General features: G+C 42.3%; 1 protein-coding gene across 1 annotated transcript in view; it reads left to right on the forward strand.

Moving 5' to 3' along the window:
* Positions 1-15,934, forward strand: part of L3mbtl4 (L3MBTL histone methyl-lysine binding protein 4) — a 317,660-nt gene that overhangs the window by 222,701 nt on the left and 79,025 nt on the right. Inside the window, exon 12 of the mRNA XM_051190683.1 lies at positions 4,314-4,387. Coding sequence (XP_051046640.1) covers positions 4,314-4,387 — 74 coding nt within the window. The remainder of the gene's footprint in view (positions 1-4,313; positions 4,388-15,934) is intronic.

Genomic DNA, 15,934 nt, shown 5'->3' on the forward strand with positions numbered 1-15,934 from the left:
CATGTGTGAGGACCTGAATATAGATGCCCAGCACCCACGTTAAAATCTGGAGCAGCAGGACACCAGTTACCCCAGCTTTGGGAGGGTGTGGCGCTTTGAAGATCCTTGCTACTCACTGGTCAGCCAGCCTAGGCATTCTGTGGGCTCCAGGTTCTCTCCAGTGAGAGACCTTGTTGCAAAAATATAAGGTAGAGAATGCACACACACACAAACACACACGTGTGCACACACAAACACATACACAAACACACACATGCATGCACGTGCACACACGCATGCCCCAAAGGATGCATCAGAAATCTGTTAGTAAATAAAAACCAATGTATCCGCTGTATCATTTTTATCAGCTGCGTCCAGTTGTGTGCACAGATGTATTTTGTCCTCTCAGCCGCCTCCTCCTCCTCTATTGACATGTATGTACTTTGTCATGTTTTCCCCATGTAAATGATGTACCACGGAGAACATGTTCACACATGCTTGTCTTTGACAGGCATTTCATACTGTCGTATTTCTGAGCTTTTGGTTATTGTTGACCTTCAAACCTAGCTACTAATATCCCTCAAGTTAATGCCACGGGTTCCTTGGTTCAGTTCGCAGTTCCATAATGGCTAGAGCAACGTCAAATTCCCAGACACACAGAGACAGGGGAAACGGCCACATTACTTAGTATTGGCTCCTCACTCCACCTCTCACCCCAACACACCCCATCCACAATTATCCCTACTTGGTTTCCACAGGACTGTGCCCCGGCCTGCAAACTCCAGCTCCTACTGTGTTGTCTGTAAGGAACGTTGCTAGTACATTTCCTGAAATCTTGATGTAGCCTTCCCCCCTCCCCCCACCATACACACACACACATAGACAACTCCTACTTCATTCTTCATCTCCGTGCTGCAGCCATTTTCCCGGCAGTGTGCAGGCCCTCGTGGGCTGGCACACGAGAAGCGTTTGGGTGAGAGGAACCATCTTGACTGAATACAAACTGAGGGCGTAGACTTGGAGAGTTTACCTATAAATAAGTATCCTGGCACGTGAATTACACACATTCTGACTTTATTCGCTACTCTCTTTACTTCTAGAACAAAGGCCAGCAAAGGTGAGCTCTAAAAACCAGATGTTAAATACTGTGCCGTCGCTGTTCAACTCAGCCTTGTCATGAAGGTAGTTGCGGGCAGGAACTATGCTTGTGTTCTGATAGGAATTGATTTGTGGATCATGGATTGCCAGACCCTTTCCTAAAACTGGTGTGGCTTCACTCACACAAGTTACATTCGGAGTCTAGTCCCATGCCCTTTTCCACAAAAATACATGACCCGTGTCTCTTCTGAGGTAGACATAGACATCTAGTCTACCTCATGAGCACAGAAACAGTGGCCACGGATTCTGCCCGGCATGGAGGAGGCCACACACCTGGAGCAGAGTTGGATAGAGGACAGTGCTGGGGTAGTGGCAGGTGTCACCTCCCTTAGGGAGCTGCAGGAGGGTGCGTGTCCAACACTTGCTGCCACCACAGCAATCCCATTCACTGAAGCTCCTGGAGGTCAGTTGCAGTACCTAGAGCTGTGACTATATACAAGATCTATAGCCCAGGCTTTGGGAAGAGCTGTTGGTGATGTAGTAGTAGACACAATATCCTTTCACTAAACCAGAACCTATCAGTTGCATGCCACTGGCCTTGTCAATGCCAGCATTTCCACTAGCTGTCCACAGCAGGTCCTTCCTCTAGCAAACACAACAATGTCTTCCCTATGATCTAAGAGGCCGAGGTCCAACTGGAACGCTTCAAGGGAACCTTCTGCTGTTGGGCTCCCTGTGTGGGGCTTCGGTCGGACAGAGTCAGGAGGGCAATCCAGTGAATACTGGACGCCCCAAGTTTATTCTTCAGCATTCTTAAATATCCCATCCAAAAAGGGGGATGTGGCAAAGGACTTCTTTATCACATACAAGCAACAAACAGACTTTTCTTTATTAATTCTCCAAGATTTCTTCTCTAATTCTCCAAACACTTGGTAACCACACCTTAGACTAAATTTCTCCTTATCTGGCCTTGAGGGTCAAGAGTAACCACACCTCAGACCAAGCCTGTTACTATTTAGATAAGACATCCACAACCAAGATCCTTCAGTAGCCATGCCTTAGTTCTTTAGGGCTTATGACTTAAACCTTGGGAGGCCAAGGACAGTTTTGAACTCTCTGACCTTAAGTCAAGATGAAGAGGAGCCACCCCCGACAGCTCTCCCTTCCCTACCTCTGCTAACCTAACCCTCCATGGACAGCATAGGCACTTTAGCCTAAGTAGTTGAAATGCCTACTCTGGTCCCCACCACCACCACCAAGGCCTCTGGTGTCTGTAAAGGAAGAGTAGGCATTGTGTCTCTTGAGGATCTGTGGTACAGAGGAAAGCCTACATTTACTGCCCAAAGACTTAACTTTGTGTCGTAGCTGCACCCTTTGTGTCTAAGAAGGAGCAAGTGACCAGTCTTTTTGAGCCTTGGTTTCCATAGTTATAAATTTTGAAAGTTGTTGTGAGACTAGAATAAAGCTAAGTGAAGGGAGAGCCTAGAGGCCCTTAAACATCTAGACTTCTCAGTGTCTAAACTGCTCACAGGGTTTAGCTTGGGTATCTCCTTAGCGATGTAACCATTTGGAAGTGGGACTCGTGGAGATATATCCTTGATTAATTATAATGACTCCATTTTTTCAAATGCTGCCGAATATAATTGATATTTTAAAATAGTTTTCTAAAATCTCATCAACATCAAGTAAGGCAGACAAGCTTCTATTTCTTTTAAAATTTTGTATCATAGATCTAAAATTTCACCAGCATAGACTGCAGAGGGATGTTGTCAGAGGCTTTTAAATCAACCCTCAATGCCACCAAATTAATAAAATCAAGGGGGAAGTCCCCTAAGATACCCAAAAAACGGGTGAGCAGAGTTGAAGTTGTTCCTTTACCCCTTCTTTAGAAAATGACTACCGTGTGACATGGAGCACAGGGGTAGCTGTAACCCAGCATTGCACATTGACCATTGGAAACTCACTGCTTAAGTTTAAATTCTCTCTCTATGGTTCACACTCTCTCCTAGAAAAAGGTAAACGAATCCTGGAGGTACATAGAGATACATAGGGAAACCTATAGAAGGTCAAATGCGTGGAATTGTTAAAACACTCCACAGATCTGTGAAGATGGGTAATTCACAGCAGCCCTTTAAAACCCCGTCATTGAACTAATTGCACAGACCAACCCAGTTAGGTTGTCATGGATTGGACACTGGAACTCAAGTGTGTTGAAGATTCACCCTGTAACACAGAGCTAGGAACTGAAGGTATAAAGCCAAGCATTCCTGCACCTAGTTCCTGCTCCCTGCCCTGCACCACAGGCAATTCATAACCTACTGGACAGTGTGCCGGAGTAGAATGTCAAAGGTGGCGGTCTCAGTTCAAACCTTTCCCTTGTCCTTTTGATAGAAACACAACTAAGACACACCTGTCTAAAGAGCAGAATGTACTTCTGCATGACACAAACTACAGATGAAAATGCCAGTGTTTGTGTAAGCAATTCAGATTTCTAGGTAGAGTTTTGATAGCCAAGTTAGTTTCTTCACCTGTTCTACCAACCTGTCAGTGAGGATAAGATGAAAACCATTCACTGCAATCAGAAAATACACGTGCAAGCCGAATTATTGTGTTTATTAAAGCCATAAATATATGCAGATAAATTAATTATCTCAAGTTCTGCCTACCTAAAAATTAATTAGCAGGTAATTAGCAACCCTGGAGAAGTTTCATTTCAAAAACTTCAGTCTTTGTTATGAAGCTGGAATCTCGATTTTTAATGAAGTACCATGATGAAAGAGTTACAGAATTAGCCCTCACTGTATTCTGCAACACTGCAAAAGTTAATTAATTCTCTGACATTCAGCAATGCAGCTAAATTACTTCATATACTTGTTTGAGCTCACTGTCTGTAATCTTCTGACTGAAATAATAAGTGCTAAAGTTGGGGATGGTGCATATTATTTACCCATCTACAACCCTGTTACCCACTGCCCCAGATAGGTCATCCTTGGAGCCTGAAGAGATTGTTCTCTGGGACAAATGGAGGGAAAGGTTTTTAAGGTTCAGTTTCCAAAGTCAGAGCTTCTGAACAGAAGTTTTCTTTAAACCTTAAACTGAAGAAACGGCCCAGTGAGACCGTGCAGGGAATCAGCTGCCACGCCCTCTATGCTGTCTGTTTAAATGTGTGTTGCTATCGTGACTTATTCTTACATCACAGGAAAATGAATCCAGATTTTATTTCTGTTCCTTGCCAGACTTGTACAGCAGGCAAAGTGTTTGAAAATAGTCAAAGGAAAGGAAGACATTGGCTTGGATAATCTCTATAGAGGTAAAAACCAAAACAAAATAACCAACACTAGCAAAAGCACGAACTGGCTTTTGCTTTTTGTTGTGGAGTTTGTCTTATCTGTCTGTCTGGCTTCCTTCATTGTTCTGGTAGGGAGTGTTGCCAAGGACCTGAGCAGAAGTCGAGAGACTCTTAGATTCGTGGTGTGCTACTCACTTCTAAGCCCATCTTAGTTTCCTCATTTTCAGTTGTGTCAGGAAATTCCTTGTGTCAGGAAAGATCCAGTCTGTGGAAGTCAGTGTCTCTGGTGTGCTTCTACAGGGGACATTTAATGCAGCCGGGAAAGTCACTGTGGTTGACAAATTAGATGGTGGAAAAATGAGTGTTATTTGTAGATCAGATGGAAAATTACCAGGAAGAAAGCAGACATCAGAGATGAGGAGTTTGTTGGGTCTTGAAAGGGAAAGGTTTAGGTGTTCTGGTCCAGTGACTGCTGAGCAGACAGGAAGCGAGGCCACTACGATTAGCTGCATTGTCTTGGCACTGTCATTTAGATCCGGTCAGGGGAAAGCACTGATCATTTGCAACTAGGATGCTACGTCTTCAGCTACCGTGGTCCTTAAATTCTTAACTCCCAAAACATGTGACATCTGTTTAAGACAAGTGGACAGCACAGAAGCTCATCTCCACGGCAGTCTCCTGATGGAGTTCTCTTAAGACCGGGTGGTCAGTGAACGGGAGGGCTGTGATGGCCAAAGTGAAGCGGCTCTGTTTTGGATGGGCCAAAGCTCAGCCTTGGGTTGGAAGAACTGTGAATTTCCATCTCAGCCACAAAGAGATGGGGTCTTTTGGGGAGAAAATGGGGGCAATTAAGGTACTTGGCTTTCGTTGTACATTTACACGTGTCTCAGAAGAATTTCTGTATAATATAACCAGAGCTAAGCCTTGCTTTAAATAAGTAATGCATATTTTAGAAACGGCTGCAAATGTTCTCATCCATTTCACCAAGCCCTTCTTCATTCTGTAAGCAGCATGTTTTGGAACCACATATGAAACCTTTAAAAAAAAAAAAAAGTGTTGGTGTTTTAATTCATATTTTGACACTTTTGAAAATTTCTGCAGAGAGTAATTATGTACATGTTCCTGTTAAAACAGATACACAGTCTTGTGCCTCACATAGGAAGAGTGGTAATGAGGATCACCCTGACCAAAATAGAAAGTATCTCTAGCAAAAGGCATTTGCATAATGAGAAAAAAAAAAAAACGAGTCTCTTCCAGCTCGCCCTGTGTGCGCTTGCTCTTTTCTGTACCCTTTGTGAGAGGTTTAAACCCGTACGTTTGCATCTCCCCCCTGTGTTTGCTGAACCCCCTAACCATTTCTACTTCCTCTCAGGGGAGGTCTGTAAATGACAGACAGGGCAGTGACATCACAGGATGAGCGGGGAGCTCCTGCCTTGTGCAGAGCACATGACAGTCTCCAGGCTTTGGGGAAATTCATCCAGGGGTCTGATGTGCTGCAGGAAAATGTACCACGCACCAGCTGTGTACATGGCACCTGGTTTTGTGCCTAACGTATCGCTCAGGTTGCAATTCCTGTATCCAGCCAGTCTTCATTATTGTAATTAAGTTCATTTGCTCTGTTTCTAACACGTATGAGACCGAATGGCAAAACTAGACATCCCTCCTATGAGATTACATAATTGCCTAATACCCTTTCATCTCGAAGCCTATAATGTGAGTTTCATTTGCAATTCTTCATCTCTTTCTCCCATTTTTCTTTCCCATTTTGATGTATAGATTTGAATCGGTGCCTTCATTTTGGTTTTCGTTTGTTTTGTGTTTAAGGAAAATGAACTGAAATGTGTTCTCATTTGTTCTGTGAACAGAAATTGTAAACACTGAATTTTTTCCCCCTAGGCTGTGTGCAGCATGTTGACACAGCTTCTGATTTTCATGTCGCAGATGAGTTTTCAAATTTCACTAGTGACCATCTTTATTTTCCAAAGCGTTTTATTTACAATAAATATGATGGCTGTCATATATACTTATGGTTCTATAAATATGAAGACTGTCATATATACTTATGGCTCTTTTCAAAGCTCCTGTTTTCTGGCCCAGTATAGTTTTTAGAGATTTGTGTAATTTGCAACATCTTTCCAAGAAGAATATTTAGAAATGAAATTGGCAGAAATCACTGTCTAGTAATACATGTTTGTTGAAGGAAGCACAGTCATTTTACAAGGATATCTGCTTATAAAATAGATGGGAAGTAAGGGAAAGTCTGTAACACAAATAATAAAAATCCAGAGATTGATATTGTGGTTCAAGCTGAAGATCAGAGACGCAAAGCAGCCAAGCCAGTAACTCTTACCTCTGCCAAGGGCCTGGGGGATGCTGACCTCACTGTGCCTGGAGACTAATTCTCAAAATACAACATGAGACACTGGGCTCCTGTCTTTCATATACTTCTTTAGTGCTGGGATTAAAGGTGTGAGCTCTGTTACGCTTTTAGACTGATTCATTCTAATGTAGCCCTGGGTGGCCTTGAACTCTCAGAGATCCATCTGCCTCTGTGTCCTGAGTCCTGGGATTAAAGGTGTGTGCCACCACTGCCCAGCTTCTATGTCGGTGGCCGGCTTTGCCTTCTGATCTTCTGTGGCTTTATTAGATCATAAATGATATGTTACCACACAAGTATGTACCAAGGGCTACACCAAAAGCTTGGCAGGAGACAGTGTCCTTTGCACCATCTGTGAGTGGAGGCACTGGTGGGCATGGGACATTGTGGTCATAACCTGTCCCTTCTCTGCGATGGACTTGGGTATCAGATAACCAGTGAATGTTACATAGAGGACAGAAGACAGGCCTTTAGTATAAGTTGAGCAGAGCTATTGCAGTGAACAGCTCAGGTATGTCCTGATATCTCAGAGGGAGAGATCTAGGGTGTGGCCTCTTGATACCTCAGACCTGTCAGGGCTACATTGTAGCATGCTTGGGAACCCTTTAGAAACTTTGTAAATTTTAGCTAGTAAGTTGTTTCCTTGTATATGTCTACCACTTGTATCTGGATCATTTGTAATTAGAAAATAACTAGTTCTCATTTTGTTGATCCAGTACTTTTATAATCCCTGAATTGAAACAGAAATGTGGATGATACATCACCCATAAGTTATTTTCCAGTAAGAAAATACAAGGGTCTATATGACTGGCACAGAACTACATGTGGTAGTCTACAGCCAGCATTGTTTCCCCCTTTAATAGACCATGTCCATTTTTCTAAGTCAGTAAGAAAAGTTAGGAAACCCACAAGAGATCACTTAATCAGCAGTTATGTCAAGAAACAGAACCTGACTCAAAGGGGGCCACATGCAAGCCTGTCAGTCACCCCATTCTGCCTGAGGAAACTCCTCTGTGATTCACTGGCTACCAGTTACACGTCTCCATCTTGAGTGTTTTATATGAGGAATCATATGCTTATGTGTTCTGAAATGCCTGACTTTTGCTAAACTGGGATCCATCCAAGTCATATTTTTCTTGTTTCTGTGCTATATACTGTTCAGCTATATGCAGATAGCAGAGTTTATGCCTCTCCGTCTTGGCCGTTTTCAGTCCATTGCTCTTCATGGCGGTGCTCCAAGTGTGCGAGCTAGTGCCTCTGTGTATACTATTCCTGAGGAGATTCAGTGAGTGGAATATCTGGGTGATAGAGGTAATTCATGGCCAATCTCACATGTTTTTAAAAAGCTCCATAGACATTCAGTCCCAGCAAGGACAGTCTTTTGCTCTGACACTGGGATTTAATGATACTTTAGTTTTGCATTTCCCTGAGATGAACTGAACAACGTGTGTGTGTGTGTGTGTGTGTGTGTGTGTGTGTGTGTGTGTGTGTGTGTGACTATTGCCCTTTGTGAAGTGCCTTCTTACTGCCTTTGGAGTGTCTTCTTCTTATTGGTATGCAGCTCTGTACATAAGTTGTGAGACAGATGTATTGCAGTCATCTTATCCACTTTGGAGTTTGCTTTCTTGAACTCTTAATGGTACTACTTTGTGACAAATAAAAATTTCATCCTTCATTATAACTCAGAATTTCTGGCTTTCTTAGCACCTACATGCCTTTAAAATGTTCAGCATCTTCCATGTTCATGAACTTGTGCTGCTAATTTTTGTTTCAAATACTTAAGCTTCCATATCACAATTTAGCTCTGGAATACAGCTGGAGCTAATTTCCTATACATTATAAAATAATAGTAAAAATTCACCTTCTCTGGGAATTTGCAGTTGCTAAAGTAACGTACGCTAAACTGCACATCATACCCTCTTCTGCATTGAAGAACCACTTGTTGAAAATTAAGTTGCCGTTTCTGTGTTGATCAGCTTCTAAACTACTCTGATTCAGTGACGTATTTTCATTATACTGTCTATTCCATGCTGTCTTAATTGCCACAACTTTATATAACTATGCTAACATCTTCCACTTCTGTTTTCTTTCTGTTCAGTTGTCCTGATTACACTGGGCATGGTGGCATGCATACCAGCATCAGAGAGGCTGTGTTAGCCTGGGCTAAACAGAGAGACCCTATCTAAAAGAAGAAACACACACACACACACACACACACACACACACACACACAAACTCTATAAACACATACAAAAACTCTCTCTAACACACACATAAATGCACACAATAACTTTCTCAAACACACACACTATCATTCTCTCTCACACACACATACATGCAGTACATGCAGACACATTAACTCTCTCTTCTCCCTCCCTTTCTCTCTCTCTCTCTCTCTCCCTCTCTCTCTCTCTCTCTTACACACACACACACACACACACACACACACACACACACACCATACAAGTCACAGTGAGTTTAAATAGATCTGAGGTGATTCTGTTATCTTGTTTCTGCTGAACTGCCATCTTCTAATTCATGAACATGGTATACTCTTTGGTTTAATTAGATTCTCTCTCTCTCTCTCTAATATCTGTGAGTGGTGTGGGGCTGTTTCCCTGGTCTAGCCCCCATTGCAGTGCTGAATGGATGTAATGATAGAAAAGCATCTTTGTCTTATTCTTAATCTCAGAAGGAAACATTGTTATAAGGTAATAATAAATACTAATAAGTACCACTAATAATAAAATTATTACTATAATGTAGCTTTCATTAAGACCCTTAGTAGAGTGAGAAAATGTTCCATTTCTAGGTTGATGTGTGTTTATTTTTATAAGTGGGTAGTGAACTTCAAAAAGTATTGTCCTGGTTATATTGGGATGGTTATTATTTTTTTCTACTCTATTCTATTAATATTGGGAGCTTTGATTACAATGGAAATCTGTGGCTTGAGTAACCTTTATGTTACAAGTATGGAAAGTGTGCCTATTATGCTGGCATTGCTCAATGAGGCTCAAGTAACTACCCTCCACTTACCGGTATCCAAACTGAGCAATAGAACCCATGATCAGGCAGACCTTGCTTTGCATGCTTCCAAGGCGTGAGAACTCAAGGCATGTGAATTCAAGTTGTTACTATTAAGCTAAAAAGTAGCAGAGTCTAAACAGCCCTGTGCTGATTTCGGTGGCTGAGGGGAGTCAACTGTGAGGGAGCTCACAAAGTGACAGTTTTTGCACAGATCACCAGTGAGCACCAGTCTACCACTGGTGCCAGACTATCACCCCCCTTCAGTCCGCACACAGACACTGAAGCATACAAGGTGCTGCCCACTCAGCCCCCCAGGGTGAGAACCTGCGGCATTTTACAGGGTTTCCTTCCTCAAAAAGAAAATCAGCCAGTAAATATGAAAGGACTGATAGCATTTGAAGCTACCATCAGCTTTAAACACATTTATAGGGGGAGAATGGGCGACCCCAGAATTTCTGACCTGTGTTTTGAGCTATGACTGCAACGGAATGAGTGGCCTTGACAGACAGGATGGACAAACAGGATGACAAACAGCGTCACTACGTAACGCTGGCTAAGAAACAAATCACATAAACGTTTTTAGTGTTGCCAGTCACAGTTGCTTAGAGCTCCAGTGGCAGGAAGAGAGTTGGTAATGCAGTGTCTAAAACTTGTAAATCCCTGGAAAAAGACCGCTGCTTTCTTTATTCATTGCTAGTTAATTCAGTTTGTATATTTTCAACTGTGTGGTGAATTTTGCAGCTCCATACTGTGGTGATATATTGTCTATGACTTCTTAAGGCCACTGAAGATCAGAGAAGCAAAGCAGCCAAGTCAGTAGATCTTACCTCTACCCTGCTGAAATGGCAATCCTGTCTCCACAAATCCTCAGGGGCAAAAATCTCTCAGTTCCCATCCCCTCCTCCTTATATTCCTCTCTCTGCCCAGCCATATCACTCCTGTCTCCACCTCCCTAGTGCTGGGATTGTGTGATCCCAAGTGCTGAGATCACCTTTGCGTGAGCTGTTTCTTTTAGGATCAGTGTGACCTTGAACTAACAGAGATCCCTCTACCTCTTAACCCTGAGTCCTGGGATTAAGGGTGTGTGCCAGCACTGCCTGACCTCTATAGCTTTTGCCTGGCTTTGCCTTCTGAATCTTCAGGCAAGCTTTAGTAAATCATGAACAACATGTCACCGCACCACGCTGCTATGTCGAATGAGAACTGTCTCCATTTTGTCAAAGACATTTTTGACTATATTCAAGGAAGGCATTGATGATAATTTTCTTTCTACTGCTGTCACCATGTTTTGATATTGCAAGTTTGATAATGTGATGGGAAATATTCATTCATTTTCCACTTTCCATTCTTATAAAGATTTTATGTAAAATGCATGCTTTTATTTTATTTTATTTTTTTTTAATGTTCAGTGGAATCCACCAGAAAAAGCGGTTTGAGCCTGGAGAGGTTTTTATTAGCACAGTATTCATTGCCGAATTAATTTCTAGTTAATGTCTTTAATAGATTTATGGCTTAAAAGGTGGAATGACTTGCCCAGAGGTTTAGATAGTAGCTTTAATGTGATTTTGTATAATGAAGTCACTCTTCAAGCAGCAGAATGGGCAACGTCATCAATGGTCCCAACCCTCTGTGGAGCTTACATGCTACAATACCAATTCAGCAGGCAAGGTGTAGCCATCGACACAATAGTGACACAGTATTATGGGGGTAGCCAACCATGCCCTAACTAGAACTGAGGCTTAGAGACTGCATAACTGGTGCTGGGAGCTTGCTCAAAGTGCGTGGCTTAGGACTCTGTAGGACCTAGAGGCCAGCCAACTGATTTTATTTCACGACACGGGCGTGTTCTCAAACTGCCTTCTAACTGCCTATGTTTACAGGTGTGGATGGGTGGTGCCCTTACCTATGATCACAGATGCTTCTTTTAGCAGTGAGCAGCAAACTCATGCTTGGTCAAGGTGCTGATAATAGACAATTGTCGGGAGCTCAGACTGCAATAGCACATCAGTATCACCCCTTACAATGCTCAGTGAACTAGGTGGAGGGAAGGGTAGAGAAAGTAAAAGATAGACGATTGGGAGGCGGGGCAACCAACTCATTTGCATGGGTTTCAGGGAACAAAGTCAAGGCCACACGCTTTGGTGACAAGCACTTTGTCAACTGAGGCATCCACTTGCATTTTCTTTCTTTTATTCTTCATGTGTATACACGTGTGTAATGGCACATATATGGTAAAACCTTAGGGAAAAAATGTCTCCTCGTGTCAATGGTGGCAACAAACCGAAAGGCAAGACTACATCAGAACTCCCTTGCAAAGTAGGTGTCTTGTACGGAGCACCTCTGACGCCTTCCGCAAGAATGAATTCTGTTGGCTGAAAAAGGATGCTCAGGATAAGGGCCTAGGGAGGAAGGGTTTGTAATAAGCATAACAGCAGTTTTGTTTGATATCACGGGACCTCTTTCATGAGGATGAATTTATTGGCTGAGAAACAATGCTTAGGCGTCTGGGGCCAACAATAGCAGATCACCAGATTATTAAACAATATCCATGCCAGCCTCCCAGGTGAGCAGGTATCAATTCAACCTGCATGTTTAACAACTCTGCTTTCTCTAGTGCTTTCTGTAACCACGTGGGCCTCGGGCCCTCTGCAGATGAGAACAAAACACCAAGGTTGTACTCTGACCTCCACGGGCTTGTGCCCTGCCAAGTGCAACCGCACTCACACAAGAATCCACAGGGGGGGTGGAAGGACATGCACACACAGGGAAATACATATCAAAGGTGGTAATTCAGACTCAGAAAGAAAAATATTCTCTCTCATATGCAAATCCTAGCCTCTGTCTGTGAAATGTATGTATCTCATGGAAGTAAATGTGGCTAAAGGCCAGGGAAACTAGAAAAAAAAAAAAAAAAGCCCACAAGATGGACATAAAAAGACTTTAAGGATACGCGAGAGAATAGAGCAAGTAGAAAGAGGAAATGCTTGAGCATAGTGGGAAAGGCGGTCAGTGTGATGAGGGACATGGGGAGGCTCAGGTGAGTCCGTGAGCCATGAAATACTCACGAAAATAACATAGGGAATCTGTTACTTAGGCGTCATCGTTTGATTCTCACGAGAAAACACATGTGCAAACCAAAGGACAGCAGTTCTCAGATTCATCAGAGAAGCGTGGTCCTTACTCCCTTACCATCAAGGTGTGCGCAGTGTCTTCTTGCTTTTCTTGGCACTGTGACAAAGTAACTTACAGAAGCAAGCAGGTCAAGGAACGAACTTTCTCTGCTCACTGTTTCAGAGGACTTTAGTTCATCGTGGCAGAGAAGGGGTAGCGGAGTTGAGGAGGCGGGGCTGTAGGAGACTGTTTTCACATCTGGACAGATCTGTCTGTCCTTGTGACCTTTACTAGCCAAGCCCTGCTTCCTAAAACTCTACATCCTCCAAGTAACGACATAAGCTAGGGTCCAAACCTTATTGAACCCATGGAGGAGCACTGCAGATTCAAACCACGACATATGTCTTTGGAGAAGGGCGGTTAGGCAACCCCTCACCCGATGGATGTCGAGAGATGCTAAGAAAGTCTTCTGAAGTCCAGGGCTCAGCTACAGGGGTCCAGTGTTGATAACAAAACTAGTATTTTCACCCAACAAAATCCACCCCAACACAAGCCTCTCTTGTGACAATAGCATATCACAGCCAATAATTGAAAAAAAATAAGCTATTTAAGGACTCAAACAATGCTGGGGACACATCAGGATGTGAAAGAGTTGATAAACCAAACATTAAACATAACCCGACTCTTACCCTAATATACATAAAACCTCACATCAAAAACATTTTGTGTGACCTTTAGGGAAAATATCACCATGTCTCTATGAAACAAGAAGAAAACATAATATAAATATGCAAAGCAATGATCAGAATCAGTCTTGAATATGTAGTAGATATTTTCATGTTATGGATAGTTATATAACCAAGCTGTGCTAAGGGCTCTGTTGAGTGAACCTGTATAGAGTTGTAAAGCAAATGAACACTATTTTTGAAAAAGAATCAACGGGTAATGCTAAGAATCATCAAAGAGTTGGAAGAGAGGTGAAATATGCTTTGTCAACAGGCTAGACAGACTGAAGAAAAAAAATTGGGTAGATTCAGAAACTTCAAAGGAGTCCCCAAAATGAAAACCAATGAAATTAGATATAAAGAATGATGTGATGGAACAGTCAGATGTTTTAAAGGGTTTGATCAGAACACCAGAGGAAAAAGGAAAAGAAACAGAAAAAATATTTGAAATATTAATATTCCAGAATTAATGACAATTTTCAAAGCAGACATTCAGAAATGGAAAGGATACAGTGCACATTAAATACCAAAACTCCTATTTGTAGACTTATCTCAACCTAGACTTTTCCATACCACACAAAAATACCACATAAAAATAAAGAGAGATATTGTAACTTGTATTTTAATTTGCTTCTATGTGGCATCTCCTCACAGCCTACTTTAGCTCTCCCTCCCCTAGCCCCTCACACTCCCTCATATTCCAAGCCCCCTAACCCCCTCACAGACGTATTGATATGTTATTTATGATTTAATAAAGATTGCCTGAAGATTCAAAATGCAAAGCCAGCCACACTAGTCAGTCATAGAAGCTGAGAAGTGGTGGCACACACCTTTAGTCCCAGGACTCAGGAGACAGATGTAGAAGGATCTCTGTGAGTTCAAGGCCACCCAAGGCTGCACAAGACTGAATCAGTCTAAAAGAGAATTAGAGCTCATGTATTTTATTCCAATATCAGTCTCTGGCCTTTTATTTTTCGTCTTACACGAATAAACCGCCCCTTTACCAGTATTCACCATACCGACTTATTCTCACTTATACCCTACTGGTCTTTTGAAGATTTCCCCATCTCATGGCTCCTGTTTTATCTTGTGATTTCTACAGATGCTCAAAATTAAGTGCACACACACATACACGCACGCACACACACACCCAAACATTTGAAGATAGGAGTCACATATGGGAGAGAACATGTAGTTTTGTCTTTGGGGGGGTCTAGGTTACTCAAATCACTATATTTCCTAGTCTTGTCCATTGACCTGAAAATTAGGTAATTTTATTTTTCTTTAAAGATGAATAAAAACCTATTGTTTTTATGTAGCAGACTGTCATTATCCACTCATCAATTGATGGATAATCAAGCTGATTCCATTTCTTTGCAATGAACAATTCTGTGTGGTAGGATAAAGAGCCCTTTGAAAATACATCCAGGGAATCATATAGCTTGGTCGCGTGCAAGTCCAGGTTCTAGCTACCTCCACTTTGATCTACATAGTAGTCATACAAGTTTACAACGCTGAATACGGATCCCCTTTCCCTACATACTCACCAGCATTTGTTTCATTTGTGTTTGGGGGGGGGCAGGTGAGATGAACTCTCAAAGTAGTTAATTGGCCTTTCGGTTGATGACATTGACCCCTAAAAGGAGGGGAAATCACCTTATAATGGAGTACAGTGAGCACTGAATTTCTCTTTGGAAACCAAGTGATCAGGCAGGAAATGGAATCACAAACGTCTGTATCATCCATTTACAAGTCATAGTCCCGTGAAATCACCCTTCACAGGTGAAGTGTACATCCAAAAGCACAGGCCAGGAAAACAGAAACAAGGAAGTTCACCTCCTTTGAGGAAATGTGCAAGCCCTCCAGAGATAAGGAAAATGACGTCGGGAGTTTGTTACTGCATAAAGAGGTGTGTTAGAGAAATGGAAATGAAAAGATCATAAACTATTTTCCATATCGGGGCAGCCACTGGTATTGTGTGTATGGTGAGATCTTCCAGGACAACAAGGAAAAACAGTGACTGTAGTTGAGGTACTTAATGAGAGTCAGATTCGAGTAGGGCCACAAAATGCTCAATTAAAATCAGAGGAGAAAATAAGACAAAGCATAAAATAAACACAACAAATTCGAAATGAAGCAAAATCAAAGTAGATCATAGACTGAAATGTAAAACACAGGACTAACAAAGGAGAAAATGCAGATGGCCTGGTTTGTTGATGACTAAGATATAACCCCAAAAGCGCTGTCCAGACAGAGAAACGCGTATTAAAATGAAGGCATCCCATAGTGAGTGGGCGAAGGGGTACAAAAGACAAATCAGAAGCCAGG

This window comes from Phodopus roborovskii, unplaced genomic scaffold, assembly GCF_943737965.1.
Source record: "Phodopus roborovskii unplaced genomic scaffold, PHOROB, whole genome shotgun sequence".
NCBI classification, from domain to species: Eukaryota; Metazoa; Chordata; class Mammalia; order Rodentia; family Cricetidae; genus Phodopus; species Phodopus roborovskii.